Here is a 25,412-nt window from a genome sequence, read left to right on the forward strand (position 1 = left end):
GCGGTGGCGGCGGCGGCGGCGGCGGAGGCAGCGGTGGCGGCTGCTCGTCCTAGCCTGGCGGGGGCGGGGGTCTGGGGAATGGGGGCGGGTGGAACAACGGGCCGGTGAGGAGCAGCCGCCGCCGTCTCCGCCGTCGCTTCGGCAGCCGCCGCGGTGGTCGCCTCGGACAGCGCCGCTTGCTCTCGGGCCGTCGCCTACCTATCTGACATCCCGCCGGGAGGAGGCTGAGGCTGCAGCGCGGCCGGCGGCGCGGGGACCGTCCGGCTCCGCAGCGGCGCGGGCGGCCGCACTGACAGCCCGGCCCCGGCCCGCCCTCCGCCCTCGGTGCCCGCAGCCACGATGAACCGCGGCGGCAGCAGCCCGTCGGCCGCCGCCAACTACATGCTCTGTACCAACTGCCGGAAAGTGTTGCGGAAGGTACGGGCTCGGCCTGGGGTCCAGCTCGAAAGGGGCGCTTCCTGCCGGCCGAGGCTCGGGCTGCTCGGCCCTGGGGAGCAGTCTTGGGGCGAGGCTCCGAGGGATCCCGGGGCACCTTCCCCACGCCAAGACCGAAAAAGGGGGCGTGAGTTGAGGGTGGAGAGGTTAGACTGCTGCTGCTGTTTATCTCCACCAGGACAGACGCTAGTCCCGATGGGTTGGGGATTTTTTTGGTGGCCCTGGTGGTGATTGGGGGTGGGGGGGGGCGCCTGTATTCCGTTTTTCCGCTCATCTTACCTTGAAACCCCCGGCCTGCTCCTCCCGCGGAGGGAGCGAGGGGACCTGTTCGGTCTTCCTCTCGGTGCTGTTGATGGAGGTCGGTGTGAAATCAGAACAGCCAGGTCTGGCCTTGAGGAACCTGGCTGGCTCCCTCTTCTCGGTGGCTAACTCTTGCGGGTGTTTTTGTTTACTCGGTTGCTTGTGCCTTCTTGCGTGTTCTCGCCTAACACCCCCTTTTTACGTTCTTTTGATGATCGTCTTGTGTCTCTAGCTCAGTCTTGAAAGGAACTGGTAAAGCAGCTTGAACTTTATGCCCATGGGAAATGCTATTCGACCTTACAGTTCCTCAGGCTGGGGTTGGGGGAGGAGGAGATGGAGGTGAAAGCGAGTTATCCGCCCCCCTGCCCAGCACCCCGCTCTCCCCCGTGTTGATCCAGAAAAAATTAGACGCACAATCAGCTTATTGCTTCCCAGGGTGACTGATGGAAAGTTTACTCCAGTATTGTTTAGCTCACTTGGCTTAATCGCTCCGTTAAGAGAGGGGGAGGGGCGAAAAGATGTCGCTTTTAAAGCTTTTAATCAGACTTTAACAGTGGCTACTAGATGATATTTTATTCAGTTCGTTCTTATCCAAACTATTTTTATATTTCATTGAGTGAAAACATTAGTTGAGGTGCTTCTGTTTGTCCAGTACCAATGAATTAAAATTGCTGAGCTGTGCAAATGCATCCGGACTGAAAGACTAAGGTGAATACGGCACCGTTTTTAGTCAATATCTCTAAATACAGTTCAGTTGAGATTGTTCTTTATATATTAAAAAAAGGAAAATGCATGTAAGTAAGCAAGCTCAAATATTGGCGTTCTTTGTCCAAAAACTGTTTTTCTTCCTCTGCGGGTCAGGCCAAGTGCCAATCAAAGTTGTTTTTCAAGCCTCTTTTCCCTGCAGTAGGGTTGCTGCCTTTTTTTTTTTTTTCTGTTTTATTAGAGAGCGTGAAGCAAAGGGATTGCAGATTTGAAGTTAATCGAACAATTAAATATGACTTAAATTGTTTTTATTGGGTATGTTTTTCTTGAAACAGATTTTTATTAAATGTGCATGTCGAGTATGTGCAGTTATTTTTTCCATAAACTCTGGGATCAAATTACAGTTGATACTTGTTCAGCTCATTGTAAGGCAGCTTGTGAAAAATGTAGTGGATCAGAAGTGCAGATCAGCTTAGTTGAATGTTAACTCTTTCACTTCAGGGCCAGACGTCATCTGAACTAAGCTTTTCATAAAATGATTATTATTATTTCCTGACTTTAAAAGTGATAAGTTATGTCTTTAACATGAAAAAAAGTGGTGTTTGAGACACGTTTGATTAAACTCAAGCCTGATTAAAATAACAGCTAGGTATTTTTTTTTTTAAACAAAAAAAGGAAAAACCAAATGAATTTGAATTTTTTAATGACTCTGGCAATTTGATAGGCTATAAAATGTTAGGCTTCAAAATATTAGGCTTCAAAATCTATTTTATTTTTCTTTTGAGAGAACCATGCCTATGGATCCATCACACTTTGCTAGTATTCTTTATATCTTTCTTTTAGCTTTTGAAGAAATTACACTTGATCTTAGCCAAAGGCCAAGAAGCTATTAGTTTTTAAACAAATTATATCTATTTGCCTAGAAAGGACATCTTCATTATATCTAGACATTAAAAGAGGTATATGGAAAATGGATAGTCACCATTTTCATATTTTACTGTACATACCTCTGCCAATATTCCAATTTTTAGTAACTCCAAGAGGTATTTAATATTGATTCATGTAGTAGCATGCAGTGGCTTTAGATGCAAATGGGACTGTTTGAGCCAGTTATGACATGACTTGGCAACACTTGTAGCTTTTTAAGAGTACTATTCTTAAGTGCTCTTAAAAGATATCAAGTGTTTAGCATTTTAAATTCTTCATCATTCTAAAAATAGAACGTAGAATTTGTTTCTAATAGATGATTTTTCTTTTTGATAGAAAGTATATAAGTAAAATTCATCTACAACTCTCAAAATGTGATTATCTGAATTTATCCTGTGTTTTCCACTTAATAAAGTGTTCAGTAATAACCAAGTGAGTCATAGCATTTTGAGTTTTTGTTCAGTGTAGTTCATAATGGAAGAATGAAATTCATGCACACCCAGTGTGAATTACTCTTGCTGTTATAATCCTCATTAATGATCAGGGAAGAGTCACCTTTATATGTGACATGATGATGCCTTCTTCTCTAAGTGGCTTAATTTGTTGCAGTGTGTTGAATTTGGAGGAATCTTCAAAAGAACTGGATTCACCTTCACATGAAATAATTTGGTTTATCCCACTATCTGAAAATTGAATTGTATATTGTATGGGAATCACATTTATTCTTAGTAATCCCTTTACAATTTTGATTTAGTGTCCTCCAAAATAAAGACTTAAAATATTAAATATACCTAATTTGGTAACCTTAGGCCAGTAAAAAGAATGGCAAGGTAAACCATAGAAGGAAACAAACAAAACTGTCCTCAGATCTAAAACTCCTACAAAGTCTAACTTGATTTTGTTTTCAGTGAAATAATTCAATAAAGTTTTTAATAAAAGAGGAAATGCTTATATTTACTTTGGAAAAGTTAATGAGTTTCGAAGTATAATGCATTTTACTTGAAGAAGTTCCAGGGACAACTAGATAAATTTTAAAGTGGAGTGCCAAACTGCTTTGAGAAAGGTAGGTAATTGTCAGTTCACTCATTTTCCAATAAATAAAAGATATCATATTACAATATACTTTGAGTATTAAGCAGTTAATGCTACCAAAGTGAATAAAACTCTGCACTATAAAGAATTTAATATTTTAAAATTCTTAATATGTTTAGTTAGTTCTAGTGATGTGTGTGTGTTGGTTATTGCACTTTTCTACTTTGCTTATATAATCACTTATTTTGACAACTTTTTAATGGTTTTATAAGTAAAGAGACTAAAATAAAATGGGAAGTATTAGATTGAACCATATGAACCTCATAGTTTACAGTCCAAATTGTTAGTTAATAGCAATTTTATATGGTTCAGCAAATAGAATGGATTGTTTTGACTATGGATTAGTGGCTATTCTTCCTTGGTTAATCAGGTTTCTTATGTACATAATTTTGATTGTCAAAAAGTGTTTTTTACTTCATTTTGTCCTAAATGAACTAAGCAGAGATTAAGCAGTGAATTTATGACAACAAACCACTGTGTAATGGTTTACAAACTGCTTTTAACGGATCCCCAAAATACTTTAGTGTACAAAAACGCTTGCATTGGATTACATTTTTAAGCACATTTAAAATTATAACTTAAAAAATAGCTGCCCCGTAATACGTTTTACCAAATTTTAACATTATTTACAAGATTATCTTTTGCTACAATGTTATTCTTGTGCAGGCTTTGAATTAAAACTTGTTCTGCTACATTTGTACATATATTTGAACTTCTTTGTTAATATGACATTAATGAGAAAGATTGTCATTGATTTTGAGGGCACTGGCCTTTAAAAAAAATTCCTTTCTGTACATACCTATTCATGTTAAATTTTTGCTTGTGAGGACACAAACTTATCAATAACTGTTACTTTATCATTAAAACACTTATAAAACACTTATAAAAATCATTGTTTTGTATATTTATATATTTCATAGTTCAGGTTCAGTGTAAGATTTCATTTGTAAGAGGGATTCTGCTGTTTTCCCCATGTCCCCACCACCAAATAAACTGCTAAAACATAACTGCTAATGTAGTGATACTGGAAGCCACAAGATGTGCTCATAGTAAGGTCCTTGATAGGTCCTTTAATTTGGGACAAGATAGTTAACTTCCTTGAAACCTGGTTTTCTTCGTTAAATATAGGTAATTTCTACTTGCCTTACAGGTTGCTACATAGTTTGAGAGAGGTAATGCATGTTAAAATACTTTGTAAACCATAAAGGACAAGCCTATTTGTTTTCTCCTTTCCCAGTATACCTTAGTTCTTTGTACATTGTGGCAGTATATTTCAATACAGAGTAATCTGGTTAGTCTTCACTTTCTTGTCCTGTTTAATTATTGCATGTAAATGAGAGGTAAAGATATTATGCTTTTAGTTAGAATGATCAACATTTTTTATTTGCATATTTCTATTTGTATTCTACTCTCCCTCCCAACTGTAATCCAATGGGTAGCTTTTGGTTTTTCAAATAATTAAATAAAATTGCCATTTGGATACATCAGCAGGTGAAGGAAATTGGTACTTGGTTTGAAAAGACTAAGAGTTGAGGATGATTGTGTTTAATAGAAATGGGGCAAATCTATGGGCAAAGCAAAGAATTTTTATTTTGATTTAGGAGAAGAGTTAATGTAAGTAAAAGTCTCTTAATCTTTTCTCCCCATCCCTTTATCCCTTTCCTTTTTCCCTTTTGAAGGGATGGGTTATTATAACTTATGTTTGTCTAGACTGTCACGATTTTTAGTGTTTTCACATTATCTCAGCTGATTCTCACCAACTGAGAAAATTGAAGTGCCATGACTTCGGTCATATAACTAATAAAATGTACACTTAATTCTTAATACTGTCTCTTTAATAAACAAAACTGTATTCTAATTGTCCCCTCCACTATTAAAGTTGCCAGGGAATATCCCCACTCCCAGCTTCAGCATCCATGGAATGCCTATAGTTACCTAAAACTCTCCAAGTAATATTGATTGGAAGTATGGATTTTAGCCACTCTAGCATATTATTGCAGATCAACTGGAGGGAAAGGAGAGGAGTTAACTGGCTATTTTCATTATCTCTGTAACAATTGTTTGATTAATTCCTTAATAAGGTAAAGCAGCAATTGTCAAAGATGATCTTTAGACCCTGGGGGTGTTCTAGACCCTTTCAAGAGTCCAGAGGATGAAAACTATTTTTATAATCATACTAAGACTTTTTTGCCTTTTTCACTGTGTGCAAAAGCATTGGAGGTAAAACTGTGCTGGTCCTTTAGTATAGGTTAGGATAGTGGTACCAAACAGTAGTCACTGTATTCTTCAATATCATATACTCATAATGGGGGGGAAAAAATCAATTTAAGTTTGTCCTTGAAAAAGCAGTAAAAACTTAAATTTTGTTAAATCTTGACCCTTGAGTGTCCATCTTTTTGATATCCTGTGTGACAAAATGAGAAGTGCATAAAACACTTCTACTGCATAGCAAACTGGTTGTCTCTAAGGAAATGACTTGTACAACTGTTTTAGTTGCAAGCTAAACTAGCCACTTGAAAAATGTAACCCCATTTTTAATTAAAAGAATACGTCAGAAACACTTTGGTTATTCATATGCGAGTAGCTGGTAAAAATTTTCTTAAAAATGAGTAATGTGATCCTAAAATTCCAATGAAAAAAACTTTATTCCCTGTAATAAAATTCAAACTTTCAAGGAAATATTGGAATTTTAGAAAATGTGTGTCTACCATTACTAGCCCGAAAGCTTCCCAGGTCCTCAAAGTTATCTTCTTGGGTGACATTAATGGATGTGATTTTTTTTTCATGTTGTATAACAAAATGTGTCAACATTTGGAATGTCTGCTTAATTCAGTGAACCAATAACTTCTAAATGATCAATGCATAAAGACATTGCTCCTCAGGGCCTTTCTTTCCTTTTCAACTAAGAACAAATCAATTAGAGCATAGTGGACATAATCTTTGCTATCTGACCATTCTTCCTATCACTAGCAGAAAATAGTGTCGTTTGTTTTCCTTGAGTTTTCAGGATCACTTTACTTGTTTTTGAGAAAATGCTTATCAAAATCATATATGAGTAAAAGATCCATTCAACACAGAAGATAGACAAATCTAAAGTCATAGGATTTTAGATTTCATATTGCAATTAACATTTAAGAAGCTGTACTTGTCAAGTTTTGGTGTGGTATCAAAGAATATTCACAATTATCTTTTTTCATTTTCCAACTATATATCTGTTTGAGGCCATATTTTCCTCACATACTTTAATCAAAGCATATCATTAGATTGAATGCCAAAGCAGGTATGAAATTCACTTGTATTATTAAACGTTAAAGAAATTTGAAAAAACACGACCATCACCTTTCTCACTTTTTGTTTGGAAAATATTTTTATAAAAATGCGACTTATGTTAACCATGTAGTAGATTTATTATTTTAAATTAATTAACATTTAAATTTTTGTTTTAATTTCTAATACAGTAAATATTGACAGTTATAACCCACATAGAAACAAAAGCTCTTTGGGGTCTTCAGTAATTTTTAAGAGTTTGAAGGACTTTCAAGACCAAAATGTTTGAGAACTGTTGAGCCAGAGTTCCTCACAGTAGTGGTACATTAAATATAATCTTAGGAGTGGGGAAAATTAAGAGCTAATACTACTGACAGAAAATGTAGATAAGTCCAACTTAGTCACCTCTATTTTGTGTGAGGATCCCTTGCATATGCTGCCTAGCACCTTTTCAGTGACATTCTAGAAACTTCTCTAACACAGTAAGAATTAAGCTAACTAAGATGACCTTTCTCTAATTTTTGTGAGCATAACTTTACCTGATAGAAAACAGGAGAGAAAAATACAAATCTCTTAGCTCTGAAGGAATAATCTCCTTAGTACTATGCAATACCCAAAGAATGGTCAGATCCAAAGATTATGTCCATCGTGCTCTAATTGGTTGGTTCTTGGATGAAAAGGAAAGAAAGGCCTTGAGCAGCAAGGTTAGCTTTTTTTTTTTTTGAAAGCTGAGAAGCGTGGGAGAAGCAACAGAGAAAGAAGGGACGAGAAAGAATTATAAGAAAAGTATCTATATAGACTACTGACAATAGGCATTGTTACAATAAAGAAAAGAAAACCACTGTAGACAGGATATAGAACAGCCCTGACTGTGGGAATCCCTAAATACTGCAATCATCAAAGAGCATTTTCCACTTTGTGTGTGTGTGTGGAGGTGGGGCGGGGAGGGGAAGACAGGCAAGGCCAGGGTGAAGGGTTATACTATACACATAAGCTATGGAAGCCAATGACTACCTATAATTCAGTGGTTTTGAAGGCATGGTCCTAAGGGTCTATTTACTCTATCTTATTAGGTCTGGTGAGACCTCTAAACTGTTCTTTAGACATCATTGTGATGGCAGTGAGAATGGGGGGAGGAGGTAGAATTTACTATATACAGTAAATATATTGCCAAGCTAAAACATTTAGTCATGTGTCTTATAAGTCACCTTAAACCTATAAGTAGATGTATAAACTATTTAAAAGTAAGTGTGTATCCTATATCTAAAGCTATAGTTAACGTAGAATTCCTATTTTTCTTAAAAAAAATTTTTTTTCAAAACTTCACCACATCTCAAAAAAGCCTTTCCTAATCTGCAGATTCTTTGCCTTCTCTCTCTATTCCCAGGACTGCCATGCTATCCAAGTATACTGCATTTATTACATTTACCACATTGAATTAGAATTAACAGTTTACATATATTTTTACCTTACCAGGTTGCCTCTTATTTGGGATCTGGTTAATGGAAAATTTATTTTTATTAAAGTTGGATTTTGATTTAAGTATGTATTTCACTTATAAATATTGGCAGTATATTTATATTAGATACAATCTAATCTAACTAATAAAATAAAAACTGTTCTCATTTTCCAAAATATATTTATTTGCTTTGCCTTTTTACAGACATATTTTGTTCTTTTTATCTATAAGAAACACTTTTAGAAGTTCAGTAGCAAGGTTTATTTTATCATCTTTGCGACCATGGGAATGTTTCTATTAAATATTATACCTCTTTTCGGAGAGAGCTCTGATACGGAGCAAGAATGTTAGTCCACTAAGAGGATCAGGGCACTGGCCTTAGCTGTTGGTTCTTCTCAGAAATGTAAAATGGCCTTCGCTCTGCTATAGATGCATGCTCCACCTCGTGGAATCTACTAGTGTTCTATAAGGGACAGTTGTTTCAGAGTAGTTTAAAGGTATACTTTTAGACTTGCAAGATTTTCTGTAGGCCATCTCCTAAGGTTCATTTCCCCATAGAATTCTGGCTAATCCATTCTCTCTTCTACCTCCCCCTAAGTCTTTTATTTTGGAAGTCTTCCAAGCCAGCTGTGATATCCTTGGCCAGCAGGCACTCCCTTGGTAACTGTGAACCAGAGAATTGATTGTAGGCCTGGACAACCCCTTAGCTAGCCTTTATTTTTTAGATCCACCCAGAAGTGAGTCATTCATTGGTCTATGGGCCAGGATAGACTGCCTCCTGAGGGACACATGAATATTACAAGATATTCAATGATGGTTTGAAATGCCTTGCTTTTTTTGCTGCTCAAATCTAATAAGGAATGACAAGCATTTAACCTTATATTTCATAAAGAATGTATTGAAGATGTCATATATGAATGAATACAACCAAGTGTAAAAATGTCTGATTTAGGGCCATATTATTTCTTGCACCAGAGATTTCTTGACAAGTAAAAAATATATTTTGAGAAGACTTATTTTCTCTATTAATTAATACTTGTAATGGAAGTATACATTCTCATTTCTTAGATATATTTTTTATTTTTGTTTCTTTATTGCAGAGATGGAACTAGTCTGTTGAAGAAATGAAACCTGTCTTTCCAAATACAGATATATATCAAATTTACCTCATGGGTAACTAACGCTAGATTTTTGTGGAAGATTAATTATCTAAGGCTACAACTCTTAGTTTTCAAATGCGTTTTATAATATTGATAACAATGGTAGCTTCTATTGGAATACTGCCTGTGTGCCACAGACTGTGCTAAGTATTTAAGCTCTACATACGCATCACATTTAATTGTCATAATGAACCTATAAAGAATTAGTACATTTTATGGATGAAGAGACTAGGGCTTACAGATCTTTAGTTACTTGGGTAAGGTCATAGCACCAGTAAGTAGCAGATTCACAATTAAACCAGGTCTCACTTCAAAGCCTGGCTCATTTTACAGGTATAAACACTGCATTGTCTTAGATTTTCATGTTTTTCTTTATGTGAAAGACTTTTATAAAATATAAAATTAATGAAATTTAAAAGGACTTGATAGTTTGAGAGATTAATAGGAGTGGTTTCAAAATCATTTTCTACCACTTTATTTTTACATTAGAAATGCAAAATTTTCTATCTATGATATTAAATCTATTGAGAAACAAATTGAAGTTCTCATTGAACAGTTTTGACCTACCTAGTTAGCTCTTTTATATATATATAAACTGTTATTAATTATGTGACCATTCTTTCCTAATCCCAGAATATATTTTTCCTAATTTCCCAGCAAATTTTGACTTTGTCCTTTCCCAACCAGTCATTCATTAGTTCAATAACATTGATTTATTCAACACTGCTATAATATCTGTGGTATAAGACATTGTCTAGAAACATTTTGAGTTAAATATTGTGTCTCTTGAATAGGAAAACTGTCGATGCAGTTCTGTCCACTATTCTGGTAGGAATAAAAATTGGGTGATAATTAGTGCATTGAGATAACCAATGGCCAGCATCAAGCTGGCGTATTCTTTTTTACTACCCATTGTCACCTTTAAGATAACATAAATTAAAAAAATGATTATTTTAATTACTCATAAAGTTTCCTTTTTATATGAACATTGAAATTTAGACATATAAGTTTATTTTTTTTGGTAAAGTTAATAAAGGAAAACAAGCCCAACATATTTACTCCACTGAAAAAGAATGAAAACAAAACTAAAATCACCTAAGCTAAAGGTATCTTAGCACTAAACCACAAGTACTGTTCAAGTTCTTTTATCAAAACTTTTTTTGTATAATATAGTGCTTGAAATTAGTTAATTTTCAGTTGAGGTGTGGAATAACTGTTTTGTAGTTTTTTTAAACTGAATATGATCTATATAGTTAATAATCTTTTGAGATATTGTTTTATGTTATATAGCTATTAAAATAACTACAAGGTCCAGGTTCTAATATTCTTTAGGCAAAGTGCATTGATTATTGAACGCCCAAGATTACCATGAACTTATAAGTATTCTTTTAATTTTGCAAGAGACCTGTTTAGCTTTTTTACATTTTTTATTTTTATTTTATTTATTTATTTATTTTTTAAGCGAGGCAACCCTTGATTGACCTCACAGCAGGTTACAAGGACCTTGTCAGCTTACAATCCCATTTTTTTTTTTTTTTTTACACCTACAGCACCTAGTCTTCCTAGATGGTCTCCCATCCAAGTACTAACCAGACCTGACTCTGCTTAGCTTCTGAGATCAGATGGGATCGGGCTTGCTCAGGGTGGCATGGCCGTAGACAACAAGAGACCTGTTTAATATGTAGTGCCCTTAAAAAGGAAGGAAAATAAATGTTTTGGTAAATAGGAATGTAGAAACAGTTCTCTTTGGTAAAAATATATAGATTGCCATTTTATGCCTATTCAGCATCTCAACACTATTACCCTTTTTAATGGCCTTTATATTCTTAAGCAGGCAAGAAATGTAAAGGCGGTAAATATTTATAAACCAGACACGCACTATATGAGTATCTTTCATTCACTTATTTATTCATTCAACAAACAGTAAGTGCTCCTACCTCTTAGGCACTGAAAGAATACAGAGTGAAGACAACAGGGTTCTTGCCTAAGCAGTGTGATAAATTGCAGCATACATCTGGATCTCAAAAGGGATCTTCAAGATTATGCCCCTCACTTGACAAATAGTACAGAACAGGGTTTTGGTAAACATTTTCTTAAAGGGCTAAATAGTAAATATTTTAGGCCTGTAGGCCTGAAATACTAGGCCTAAGTAGTTGTTTTGTCTCTGTGACAGCTACTCACCTCTTCCTTTGTATTATGAAACCAGTCATAGTTAATTCACTGAAGAATGGACACGGCTTTGTTCTAATAAAACTTTGTTTCTAGACACTGAAATTTTAGTTTTGTATAATTTTCATCTGCCATGAACATTCTTTTGACTTTTTTCAATCATTTAAAAATACGAAACCCATTCTTAGCTCCCAGTACAAAAAGGAGTAGGCTGGATTTGGCCAGCAGTCTGCAGTTTGTCGACCTCCCGGTATAGAAGAAAGTGCAGTAAATTTGGACTCAGAGGTCTTGGTTAGGCAGCTTTTCTCAATTGTGCTTTTGCTCATTATTAAAATGTAGATAGTAATAGTACCTATTAAAAACACTTTCTATATTATTCTAACTGTACTTTCATTGGTGTGCAAAGTTAATCAAAAGCTGACTATAATAAACAGCCACTTGTAAAAACTTCCAATTAGAATGACCTGTCTTTTTTGGACGTGGGTAGATACCATATAATTTAGATGCATCCAAAGTAAAACTTTAAAAATCTGTAAATACTGAATATACTTGAAAGCACATTTGTCAGATTATTTAACACACTGAGTGCTTTTTATCTCTTTTGAAATTGTCACACCTTGTTTGATTTCAGTGGAAGTGCCTTATATTATAGAGCATTAGATTTGTTAGATTTACATTTTGAGAGTTTTCCAAAACCTAATTTATATGAATGGTTTGGATTGATATGCTATAGTGCAAAATTAATCACTCAAGAATCTGAATGTATTTCGTGCTGGTCAGAGTGTCAGAATTTCAGAGTTCTGTTAATTCATACTGTCTTTGAGCTCTAGTTAAGAGAATAATATGGTTATTCTGTAGACATTCTTTGTTACTACACATAGGCAGTGCAACAAGCACAGTACTTTTTCTATAGTAAATAGTTTTAATGTGTTGAACTCATTGTCTTAGTCCATTAAAGGCCTAATTCCCGAACTGCCTTCCTCAACCAACGTTAACACAATGGCACTCAAGAAATGTGTCATGTAGTAAGTGAAACAGACACATACTCCATGGGTAGGACATACCCGAATACAGAGGATACATGAATGTTGGTGCTGGGGAGTGTGCATCAGGGAAGGGAAATTCAGGGGAAACAAATACCTCCTCTGGTGAGCATAAGTGATAGCTGCCAATAAGTTAAAAATGAAAAATCATTAGTTATTCAAAACATTTTATGGAGATGAGCTTCAAAAATTTCACAGTGAGCATTTAATCAGTGAATATAACATGTCACCACTTATCCAGGTTGCACATTTGTAAAGCAGCAGTGTATGATGTTTCCCATGGTTGAGATCTAATGATACCCAGGGCAATGACACAGCCAGTGCAATGTGCAGGATTCAGACCATATTCTGATTGACTGAATATGGTCTGAATCCTGCACATTGCACTGGCTGTGTCATTAATAATAATAATAATATAATTAATAATATAATTAGTATAATTAATAATATAATATAATTAATAATCAGAATCTTTTATTGACATGAAGATTGATAACTATGCATTTTAATGTGTGCTTCAAATTAGATCTGGTAGGGAGTTCTTTGGATCAACTCTTGGTATAATTGCATATTATGATTATATATGAGAGAATTAAATGTCCATAACCCATGCATTCTTATGGATGATCATCCATATCTTGTTCTCTCTTATGAAGTAATCACGAACCTAATGCACTTAGTTTTAAAAAACAAATTCCCATCATGTATAAGCAGCCATTAATGGAAAATATTTTACTTTTCATTGATATTAAACTTTTAAAGGTAAGTACATGACATCTATGTGTTTTTCTCTTGTGTCTTTTACTAATGGTCTTTATTAAAGCTCTTAGAACATATTTGTCACAATGGCAAATGGAAAGAGTTGACAATACCTTTATGATAACTCCATTTAACTTCATATATTTATAGAAACAATTGGATTTTTAAAAGTACTGAATAAGAAATTAACTTAGGATCCCGGTATCAGTGTACTACAGGCTGTTGACTCTCTTATTTTAGAAATTAACTTAGGATCCCGCTATCAGTGTACTACAGGCTGTTGACTCTCTAAAATTTGAATCTGTTATGGCAGTCTTCATTTAGTAATTTCAACTTTAAATAAAACACTTACCATTCGTGAAAGGTACTCTGATATCAAAATGAAGTAATTTGTCCTGTAGAACTCATGACTTGTCCATCTCTTTTTCAGTGACAGGTATGTATTTTATGGCCATAAAAGGAGCAGTACACTGTTATTATAAAAGGCCATTTCCTTCCATCCTCTTTGTATAGTAATTTTAATATATTTTAATGTTTGGATAATTAACTATTTGACAGAGCTGTGGCACACTTGAAAACTAAAACATAATGTGCTATTAGTTGTAAATCAATCAATTCAATATAAAAGATTTCCAAAATGAAGATATAAGTCAGTTGGAAAGCTAGATTGGATTCATGAAAACTTGATACATACCTTTTCTAGAACATATGTAATGCATAATTGCTTTACAGTCATTTCAATGAAAAACTTACATTCAAATACTAAGTTCCTCTTCACAAAATTATAGTACATACTTACTTTTCAGGGCCAGTTGAATTCACAGGGAACGTAAGCCATTTACTGCTGGTCCTAGGTTTATTTTCCTAAATGTCATTGTAACTCTCAGCAGTTATCCAACTGTTGGATGGCAATTTTTAGGAATTAACTTGGTCTTGATTAAATTAATATTTCCAAATTGCTATGATTGACTGTACCCCCAGAGATGAGTTATTGTTTTATTTAAAATGGTTCATTTTAGGAACAATTAAAGTAATTTGTTAACAGAGAATAACAATTCTATAGGCTAAGTTTGCTTAATGTCTAGGATAATGGTTCTTCAAATGTGGTCCTGGAACCAGCAGCATCAGCATCACCTGCGAATTTGTTAGAAATGCAAATTTTGGGGCCCCACTCCGGACCCAGAGAATCCCGAAGGTGGGGCCCATTAGCCTGTAGTTTAACCAGCCCTCCACATGATCCTGATGAAGTCTAAGGATTGAGAACTGCTGGTCTGGGATTATTAACCAAATGCTTCCACAAATCAAAATTGTACATGTCCAGTGATTTGAGAAATATAAAAAGTCAAAATTGTTTTAAATTAAATCAATACTAAATATCTACTCTTTCTAGATAATAATGGCAGTACCAACTCTAGAATCAGGAAGATTCAAGATTCTTTTTGCCTGTCTTAAAAATATAGTTACAGATTTGAGACCTTCAGGTACAATATGCTCTAACCTTAAGAAAAATATTTTATTGTTGCTGAATTCGAATATCGACTTAAGGAAAAAAAAGGGAGTTGGGTTTTGGAAGCTTGTTAATGACTGAAGTCAAATGAAAATATCTCTTGGAATTGCTTGTTTATATAAAAATAAGTGTTTTGGTAATAACATTGATAGATTCTGATGGGTCTTACCATCTTAGATTATTTTTATTTCAAAGAAGATTGATGGTTTAGTCTTTCATGGAGAAGAAAATTATCTTGAACGTCTTTGTTTCCATATTTTTTTCCATTTTTTAAAATTTATTTTTTTAATTGTAGTTGACATACAATATTATATTAGTTTCAGCTGTACAACATAATGGTTAGACATTCATATATCTTATGAAGTAATCACTCTAAGTCTAGTACCCATCTGGCACCATACATAGTTATTATGATGTTATTGACTATATTCTCTATATTCTTTACATCCCTGTGATTGTTTATATAACTGGCAATTTGTATTTCTAATGGATTTTTTTTTCTTAAACAGGAGAAATAATCCTAAAGATAGGTTTTTAAAATTATTTTGAGTCTCTTAGATAAGATTAAATAGTCATGTAAATTATGGATTTTCTTTTTCACCTGTGAACTGGTAGCTTACTCTTCAGTTACAAATGGGATGTCAGAAAGGCACATCAAGAAGCCTGAAAATTAAAACAAAACAAACCTAAGAGATGTATATTATACATGGGCCTTAGATAAAAGCTTAAAAGATCTCTCTTTGAAAAGGAGAGATTGTTTCAGTTAGTTGCAGTTCTATCTAGGATACTGAATAGCAAAATTCTATTTTGCTATTTGGTTGCATCTAATTTCGAGGTAATGGGAGTTTTCCCTCATATCATCCCTAGCTTAGTACTAAAATTTAACCTATGTTGATATTAATTCAGGACAGATAATGGATTGTATTAAATTATCCCCCCTACCCGACTCATGAATTCCTTTATATGTCAGCTGCCCCAGAAGCATATGTAGTTTCTTATTTCTAAAACCATGGAGAGTGATGTTTTCCTATTGACCACTTTTTTATCCTTCCTTTGTGAGGAGAGGACTAATATAGCACCTTAAATAGAACTGTCTCCATGGCAATGGGCAGTCAGCTTTTGACTCTGAGACTCATAAAAAAAAGAAAATTTAAAAAAGCATTTTCCTGGTCTAAAATAGCAGTATGGCAAAGTAAGGTATGAGAATATTTCCTGTCAGTTATTGCATGATTGATTAAGCTAGCATAATATAGTATTGTTTTACATAGCACTTTTTATTTGAGTATTTCAAAATGCTATACAGTTCCTTCCCTTAATAAATTAGTGTTAATTATTATCCTCAGATTAATAAAAAACTTGAGAAGCTCAGGTATAAGCTTAGGATTGGGACCAAGCCCGAAAAAAAAAAAAAGGTTGCCTAAATCTGGTTATAATTTTATTCTCATACAGAATAAAAATAACTGATGAAATGATGAGCCATTCTTTTTTATATTTAAACAGAGTTATCTCCGGAACACTGGAAGCAATGACAAGGTTAAAATAAAAGATTCACAATTTACACCATTTTTTTTCTAACTGGTTCCTACAATTTTGAGTCTACGGAGCACTTAAAAGACTCCACTAGCAACTTGCTTCCTTTGCTCCCTCTTGCATCCACACCCATTTAAGAGGCAAAGCCCTTCTCTCTCACTGCTGGGCCACCAAGCCTTCAGTTGAGGTCAGTGCCAGTGCTGTATATTAGGAGCTAAAAAATAAGAACATCTTATCCTTTGTTATCTTCTTTTGTCCTTTTTTATATTTATTTCCTCTTTGACTAAGCCTTATCTCAGTATGAGGTTAATTTCCAGTTGAATCATCTCTCACCTTTAAAGCATCATCAGTAAATGCTTAATACTTGAGGTTACTGTTAACGAGGCAATTGGTTAAACCAGTATAGAGTACTGGATAGCGCTTAGGGTATAGATCTGTGTATTGAAGGGAACAGATGTCCATACTAGGTATGAGTAGAAAAAGCTTTTTTTTCCTCCCAAAGGATATGAAGCTTTAGGTTTTCATTTTTTAAAAGGTAAAAAGATACAAAAGGATGGACTCCAAAATTAATAGTATTAATTTGTGTGGCAAGATTACTGGAAATTATTTTTACCATCTACTTCACTGTCTTTTGTTTGTTTTAACAATAAACATGTAATTTTCTTAAAATCCAAGAGCTATTACTGTTTTGAAATAAGAGAGTGGAACACATAATTTAAGTGAAGGATAGTGCAGAGAAAAAATCTAAATGAGATGGTAAATTAAACGAAATGGTAAATTAAAGACATGTTGAGATAAAAACAAAAGCTCATAGATTTAATAGATATCCATAGAAGCTGTGGGTAAATTGCCAAGGGAATAATAATGTGTGTGTTGGTGGTTAATGAGGACTCAGATGTGTAGACATTATATGCAATCTGGAAATAAATGAAGATTTTATAGCTGTCTCTCTAGCATATTTCTGTATGTTATATCAGTCATCCCAGGATTGCTATTTTAGAACATGGTGTACTTACTAATAATTAGAAAATTACTTTTCTCTTTAATTTTTAATTGAAAAGATAGCTACAATTGTATTGCTCTACTTCAATGTTGTATGGTAGATAAAACATTGTATAAATTTCAGGAATTTTTCAAATATGTAATTTGAGCATCGTATATTAATCTAGAGATGTTATTGATTAGGACCTAAAGATAGAAAAAGATTGTTTTATTATGAAATAATTTAATTTTTACAGTTAATATTTACATTCTAGGGTTTTTGAACAATAAAAAACTATACAGAATATGACCTAGATTTTAGAGAGTTTGCTGTGTGGTTGGAGAGAAAGATATTTTCTAAACAATTATGAAGGGAAGTAAAAATGGAAAACACATACCCTTTTGGCTTTTTATAGATATTTATAGATTATTATTTATCTTTAACAATTGTGAAGACATGAATAAAATTTCAGTCATCTAAATACACTACTATATGGAAGAGTTAAATATTAAATACTTGTTTTTATTTTTAAGGCAGAGTAATGTGATCTTGATTACTTTCTGCATTTTTAGTGATTTTTAAATTTTTAATTGTTGAAAATGATCATCTACTCCTTATATATAACCAATTACTTTATAAATGAGTGTTTCTCATTTTAAATGGCTTTATTATCCAATTTTATTTTTCATTTTAAATTGTCTGGGTCACTGTTGAGCAAAATATTAAATTAAGAAACTACTGTGAGCCAACTAATAGTTTTCTAAATCCAGTTTATTCTATAAATCTTTCCTTTAACTTGTTAGATAAGGTTTAAACATTTTGACTGGTTACATTGTACTTTATCAACTCAGTGTTACATAATTCTAATAATAGCAAATACTTACATAGTAGGTAATAGGCCACTGTTTTAAGAGCTTTACAGATATTAACTCATAATATTCTCATTACCTGTTTTAACTGCTTCTATTCACCCCATTGGTGAGGGAAGGATTCCAAATTTTGGGTCATAGGGATGGCCAAACACATAGCACCCAACACCGGACAGATGAGATCAACAGTTGATTAGTTACGTAGACTCACAGCTTAAGAGAAGAAAACACTATTCCAGGGAGGGCTATATGGGGGTTGCATTCTGGAGTGAACAACTAGGGGCTGTGGGAGGGATGCTTTGTAGTATTAAGAGGGTGAAGTACCCACCTTGTGGTTCTTCTGGGAAGCTGTAATTGGCTTGTTAGAGTAATTTCCATGGGTTGGTATGAAACTGAAACTTGCTGCTCAGGGATAAACAGGAATTGTACCTGGTCCTTTTGATATGGGGGATTGTTTGGCCTGGGGACCTTATCAAATGAGCAGAGTGGGGAAGAGAATTTGCAATTAGGTCATTTGTAATCCTCTCAATTTTATCAGGTGTCAAGACAGCACATGATATTGAGCCTTAATTTTAGGCTTTATACCACACTACTCTATGGAGTAGGTACTATCATTATCCCCATTTCACAGATGGAGATATCAGGTACACAAATTAGCTTAAAGCTAGGGAACGACTCCCCCAACGATTTTCTTACATGTTTACTTTCACTCAATCTAGATAGAAATTCAATGTTTTGCTCCCATTTCTGTCTTGTAAATAGAAGCAGACTACCTCAGTGTTTTTATTACTAATTGTCAGGGAGTTTTCATCCAAGTGCCTTGATGATTTTATTTCCTTTTACAAATCTATACATTCTAATATAGGTAAATACATTTGCATTTCTTGACTGAGAGTTGCAAGACATAGTCATTATCAGGAAAGGAGATTTTGTTTTCCTCTTCTAGGAACCCTTAAAAGCTGAACAAATATTAAGGCCATTTGAATTTTATTCTGTCTAGCATGGAAGGAATGGTCTACTGGTCTTCATTTCTAAAGTTTTTCTGAGTAACTTAGCTTGCTTTCTTATAAAATACTTTTGATTAATGGAAATTTTGCTTGTTTACTTGATTACAGCTTTGGAATTTGTAAACTTGATTTGTCATGGTTTTAAAAAATACACTAGGAAGTATTTGATGATTATTTGAAATATACTATTTTATCACTAATGTTGTCAGAACATCTCATTTTTCTTGATAAAATTGGATATCTTTCTGTGAATTTGGTTTTCAAATAATGCAAATCTAATTTTAAACTACTTAATTCTATTTTTCTTTTTACTTTTTTTTTCAGTATGGCCAAATCTTAGATATAAGGAAGGTAAGTATTTATACATAGAGTAGCATAAATGTACATAGAGTAGTAATTTATCATGAATTATATAACAAATAAAAGCAGATTTTCCACAATTTGTTTTCGTTTTCATCACCTTGCCTATGAACTTTGTCAAATTAACCTTTTTAAAATAAGAATTTAACTTCTGTTTATCAAAGAGTTTCGAGTCTGGTATTTTGGGATAATTTTTTTAGTCTTCTTTTCTGTCTTAATAAGAGCTGTGCTTAAGTGATATGGTGTTAAAATGCAGCATGCTGTCAGTTCTGCTATAACACTTGGGCAGGTTTGTTCCAATTGTTGTATTAGCAAATAACTTGAGCATAGTGGCGAATTTAGCATTTTCTTATACACAGTTTCATCCATGAGAAATAGTAGGTGAATTCAGAAAACTGTACCCAGTCGATCTGAGGTGCCTAGGAATACCCTGAACACACACATGTCCCTCAAACATCTACCCTGTACCTCAGTTCACCAGTGTGTTATAAGAACCATCCATCCATATCTGGTGTTAGAACTTTCCATCCAATTTCAGATCATCCTCCTTCCACTGCTTCATAACTCATAAGTTCTGCAGCCCTTCTAATACCCACTTCCACAAGCAACCCCAGGTCTTTTACAAGGTAATGTTCCGTATTTATTGTAATCTATATGTATTTTTAACCATTTAATGTGTATAAAACTGTGGTACCATTTTTTATTAGGTTCCTTTTTTAAAAAAATGTAAAACTGATGCAGTTTTTAAGTATTATTCCCTTAGCCTCATTTTCCCCATAAGCCCTGTGGTTTTATTGCATGATTTTGCATAGAGCAGTAATTTATTTTTTTAGGAGCATGTATGTTGTGTTATAGCAGACTGACCATAATTGAAAAAGTTATCCTTTTTAAAAAAAATTAGCCTTGGATTTTAGTTAATTCATTGTAATAATGTGATTAATTTAGTAAATGTACTAATTATAGATGTGGTAAATTTGATAGAGAAATTCAGTGTTTTTTTTTTTTAATAATCAGATCATTACAGGTCACAGATGTCTAATGTGTGTCATCTGTGAGGGTACTATAGAACTGTCATGTACGTGCCATCTGAATTCATAATTAAAAGCATTTATTGTGAAGATTTTAAAATATATGTTTTGGAGAAAATTATGGGGAAAAGAAATTATAAAAATGTATAAAATTAAGACCTCTAGTAAATTTGCATTTCTGCATTTACATTTATATGATTAGAAAAAATATATTGGAAGATAGAAACCACCATGTTACGAGTGGGCTTTTTTGTATGATAAAATTACAGTTTTTGTTTGCTTGCTTATACTTTATTTTTCACCTCGAATATATGTTACTTTTACAGTCAGAAAAAAGAGAAACTACGGGGGGCGGAGGATGGAAATTCACACAAGTATGTGTCTGTTGGGGGAACATAGTACTAACAATAACTTTATCCATTTCGTAATGAAGCTCTTTGGAAAATATAATCCAGAATGGAGGGAAATTTATAAACCTTGCCAGAAATTCTATCTAAAATTTGAAGATATAGCTACCTTCCACTTTGTGTGTATTATATTCTTAACACAATATAGGGTTTTTCCTAATATTTTATCTTGTTTAATCCTCATCCATGTTTTATGAAGTTGAGACGCCATCTCTACTATAGGAAAAAATAAATTAAGGCTTAAAGAGATTTAACGTTTACCTGCTGCTTTGATGCTACACTGTTATCCTTTAATCTATTACTTTACTTTTTTTCTTGGAATATGTGTATTTTTAAACACTTTCTTTGTTTATTTAGAATAAGAAAAACACTACCATCTTTTCCAAATTAGAAAAATACATATTTTCTAAGGGGGAAAAAATCGTCAACTTTTTGTAGAGAAGGACCCCATGGCCTTATAACATTTTGAATATCACCATTCAGGACTTAAGAATGTTTTTCACATTTTGAAATGATAGGAATAAATGTTACTTCAGTGCTTATCAATGAAATTAAACTGGGACCTCTGTCCCATATAGCATTCTTATTTGATACGTCCATGTTTCCTTTAAGAAATCAAATATTAGCATTAACAAAATATAAAATATTATTGGCTATCTGAAATGCACAAGTCTGTTGGTACATTAAAAGTATTTAAAAATATTTGCCAACTAAATTCTGCTGATTAAATAATCACATATGTCTATTCAAAATGTTATTCAAAATAATTTTATTCACATTATGAGTAAGAGCGACAGCTTTGATAAGTTCACTTCTACTCTTGATCATAATGTAAAATCACCCTTGGATTAATCTTTAAATTCTGTAGAAACTATCACTGGACTGGTTTTAATGCTTTGGAAATAGACCTTGTCATGTGGCCTTAATCCTCAGGTCTTGTTACCACTCATATAATTTTGCTGAAAGAACTCAGAGTTGTTCCCACTTGGAGAAAAGATAGTTAGGGTTATAGCTAGGGAAACTACAATTGTTTGCTTTAGAAAATAAAATTACACTTTGAAGAGCTAACAATAAAAAGTCATAGGGACCATCTACAGCTTTAGCCTTTGCCATTTGGATGCTTCCTTTGGGAACCCAGCTGCCCAGCTACTTGGAGGAAACAAAAGCAGCCCACCTGGAGAACCAAGGACCCTAGCCAAACCAGCACCAAGTGCAGGATTTGAGTGATATATCTTGACCTAGCAACCAACCCATACACTCTGATAGTTATTTCCGTGTTTGGCATACTAATCATATGGCTCTTTTTTTAGAAGAGAAATATGTATTTTTTAGAGATTTCATTCTAATGAAGAAACAGCTGTATTTGAAGACCCATTAAGATTATATGAATCCCCTAAAAATAAGTTATGCAAAATTAAAACACTAATATATACAAGCTTAGTACTCCTTAATACCAAAGTTAAAATTCTACAATATATTTTTAATAGAAATTTCCAAGAACAAGTCCATACATTTTGAGAGGACTTTGAAAAATCATCTATAATAATAGATTGTAAGGATTTTTAATCATGCGGAGATTATTTACAAGACTATTATCATCATTTACATAAAATAGTTTTTCATAGTCCCTTATTTATTTGGAGGAGAAAAATCATTAAACAATATGGATCCTTACAAGAAGTACGTGTTTTTCATTTTAAATTTTTTTAGAGTATGGTATATTTTCTTAGTGATCATTTATTGAGAAAATATTGTGTAGAACATTAAAAAAATCTTAGATATATTCAAAATCTGTTTATCAGTTTATTAATAGACTAAGTAACATGGTTATTTAAAAAATAACTAAACTAGCAAAAATAATGAGAAGGTAATTTTTAAAACATTTTGGTTATTTTGCTTCTGAAAACTTTCAACCAGCATTTAAAAACTCTGAGCATTTCATATTAACTGGAGAATATTAATGCAAAAAGGCCCATAGAGATCATTTTTCAGATGAGAAAATTGATACCCCTAAAATTAATCAAGGTCTCTCAGTACTTGAGAAGAAAAAAGAACTCAGGTTTTTAGTTCTTTTTCCATTATATCACCATGCTTGTAGCATTCAGTTGCATTCATTCTGTTTATTGTCTAATTTCATCAATGAGTTTGTAAGCTTCATTACATAGCTTTTATTCTTTTAAAAGAGCTATTTTATGAGCTGTTTAATAATGAAGAATTCAGTTAGTGCATACTGATTGGTTGGTGTTAGATTGATTTGTGTATTTTTAACTTAGAATGCCTAATACAATGCTCTGGTTCTCATTTTAAAGCTTAAAAATTAGTAATGCTCAGATCACACGAATAATATTGTTTATTTTGAATTAACTAGAAAACTGAATTTAGTAACTAACATCGAAGCCTAAAATATAGGCTATCCGTAGTTAAAATAAGTTAGTTAAAATAAAATGATAAAGAACATAAACATGCACAGTATCTGTAGGCAAAGCTAATCTGGAAAATGAGAGGGGCTATCGGGAGTGACAAATTGAAGTTTTTAATTATTAGGTAATTACTTTCACGGATCTTAATTATAACATAATTATAGTTCTTTCTTTTGACCAAAAACTGCACTCAGAATTTTGTTGCCAAAGCAAATTCAAAACCTTTAATATTGTGATATTGTTCTATTTAGTTTTGTGTGTGTATGTGTGTGTGTATTTGGGACTAGCATATGTCCAGGATGACAAGAAACAATTTTTAAGTCAGTTATTGCCCAAAAGTACTTAATATCATTAAATATGTAATAGACTTAGTAATATATAGAAATATTATGTGATCAATTAACATTTACTGAGCACCTAATTTGAATTATTTAGTCAGATGAAACATTCTTTAATCAAATTAGTGAAAGATTAAAGACATATAAAGGTATGACCAGGTGTCATGTCAGGTTTAAATGACTCAATACAGAGAGTATAGTAACTAAGTTTGGCCTTATGAGATGAGTTAGCAACATGAAGTAAATATGAAGTGGCATTTCACATGGAGATTCAAGGACAAAGGAACAAAGACACAGAAATACAGAAAGGAATATTTGGGAGTCAGCACATCAATAAAGCTGAAGTGAATGTCCTGTTGGGAGCACTTGGAAAACAAAGTTAGGCAGAGCTAGATGAGGGCCAGAATTGTTGAAAACATTCTTGTTTCTACTGTCCTTTTTTCCCCAAAGTTGGGAATGATACATACTAAAATGGGGTAGTGGTGGTGGAAATGGAAAGCATATTAGAGTCACTGAAAGAAATTTCATGAACAGGTGGTAAAATAACCTATTATGAAGTCGTTCTTGGGTGTTATACATAATGGGAAGTTTGGTCTTTAAATGCAGATTTAAATAATGAAATACCTGACTCTTGCCAGCTCTTTTATCTCTCCTGAAACCCTATATACCTATATTCTTTTATATACCTACCTTATGAACATATATCCCTAGAATCAACCTAAATCCAAACTGCCCCAAATCTCTTGATTTCTTTTTTATCAGATGGTTTCAACATAATGCATCCATCCAGTCCCCCAGTTCAGAATTCTGTGAGGTGGTGTGGTCTTTCACGACCTTACTGTCATACTCAAGTCGGTCACTCAATTCTATTCTATCTCCTAAACAGCTCTCAACATAATTCCTTTTCTTAACCTGTACTGTTTGGCTAACCCAAATCTTCCCTTTCCTAGAAATTGTAGTAGCCACCCAACAGGTTTTATTTCCTCCCCACCCAAGTTCATTTTCTGATGTCAGAAATATTTTCTTTAAAGACAAATATAATCCATTAAATATTACCTATTTTTTACATGAAATCCAAGCTCTTTAGAATTGCATTCATGACATGATTCTTGCCTATGTTTTTAGTCTTACTCCTTGAGAGAGGTTCAGGGAATAATTATGAAAAATGTCAAGCTATATGAAAGCAGAAAGAACAGTAATGTAATGAACCTCCAAAACCAGTCACCAAATTCAGTATTGGCAAGATTGTGCCACTTTTACTTCATCAGTCCTGTGTTGTTGTTATTGTTGCTGAAGTAATTTAAATTAAATCTCAAAACTCATTTCCCTGTATATGTTAGTATGCATTTCTGAAATATACGAACACATTCTTATAACTACAATGCCACTGTCATGCCTTGCAAAATTAGCAATAATTGCTTGATGTTGTCGGATATCCCATCTTCCTCAATTTCCTTTCATTTGTTTAATGTCTTTTTAGAGTTAACTTTTTCTGAATTAGGTCCACCATACATTTGGTAGTTATATTTTTTAAGTCTCTCTTAAGAGTAATCCCTCTTTTTTTTTTTTTTTTTTTTTTGGTTTGCTCTTAATTTTTTTTCATTATCTTCCCAGGTTGAGTCAGTTGTCCTATAGAAATATCTCATGA

General features: G+C 33.7%; 1 protein-coding gene and 1 pseudogene across 1 annotated transcript in view; one reads left to right on the forward strand and one right to left on the reverse strand.

Annotated features, from left to right (window-relative positions):
* Nucleotides 1-85: 85 nt before the first annotated feature.
* Nucleotides 86-25,412, forward strand: part of SESN3 (sestrin 3) — a 66,260-nt gene continuing 40,933 nt past the window's right edge. Inside the window, exon 1 of the mRNA XM_011374733.2 lies at nucleotides 86-417. Coding sequence (XP_011373035.1) covers nucleotides 340-417 — 78 coding nt within the window. The 5' untranslated portion in view covers nucleotides 86-339. The remainder of the gene's footprint in view (nucleotides 418-25,412) is intronic.
* On the reverse strand, nucleotides 10,887-11,005 carry LOC111729264 (annotated as a pseudogene).

Source organism: Pteropus vampyrus, unplaced genomic scaffold, assembly GCF_000151845.1.
Source record: "Pteropus vampyrus isolate Shadow unplaced genomic scaffold, Pvam_2.0 Scaffold254, whole genome shotgun sequence".
Taxonomy (NCBI): domain Eukaryota; kingdom Metazoa; phylum Chordata; class Mammalia; order Chiroptera; family Pteropodidae; genus Pteropus; species Pteropus vampyrus.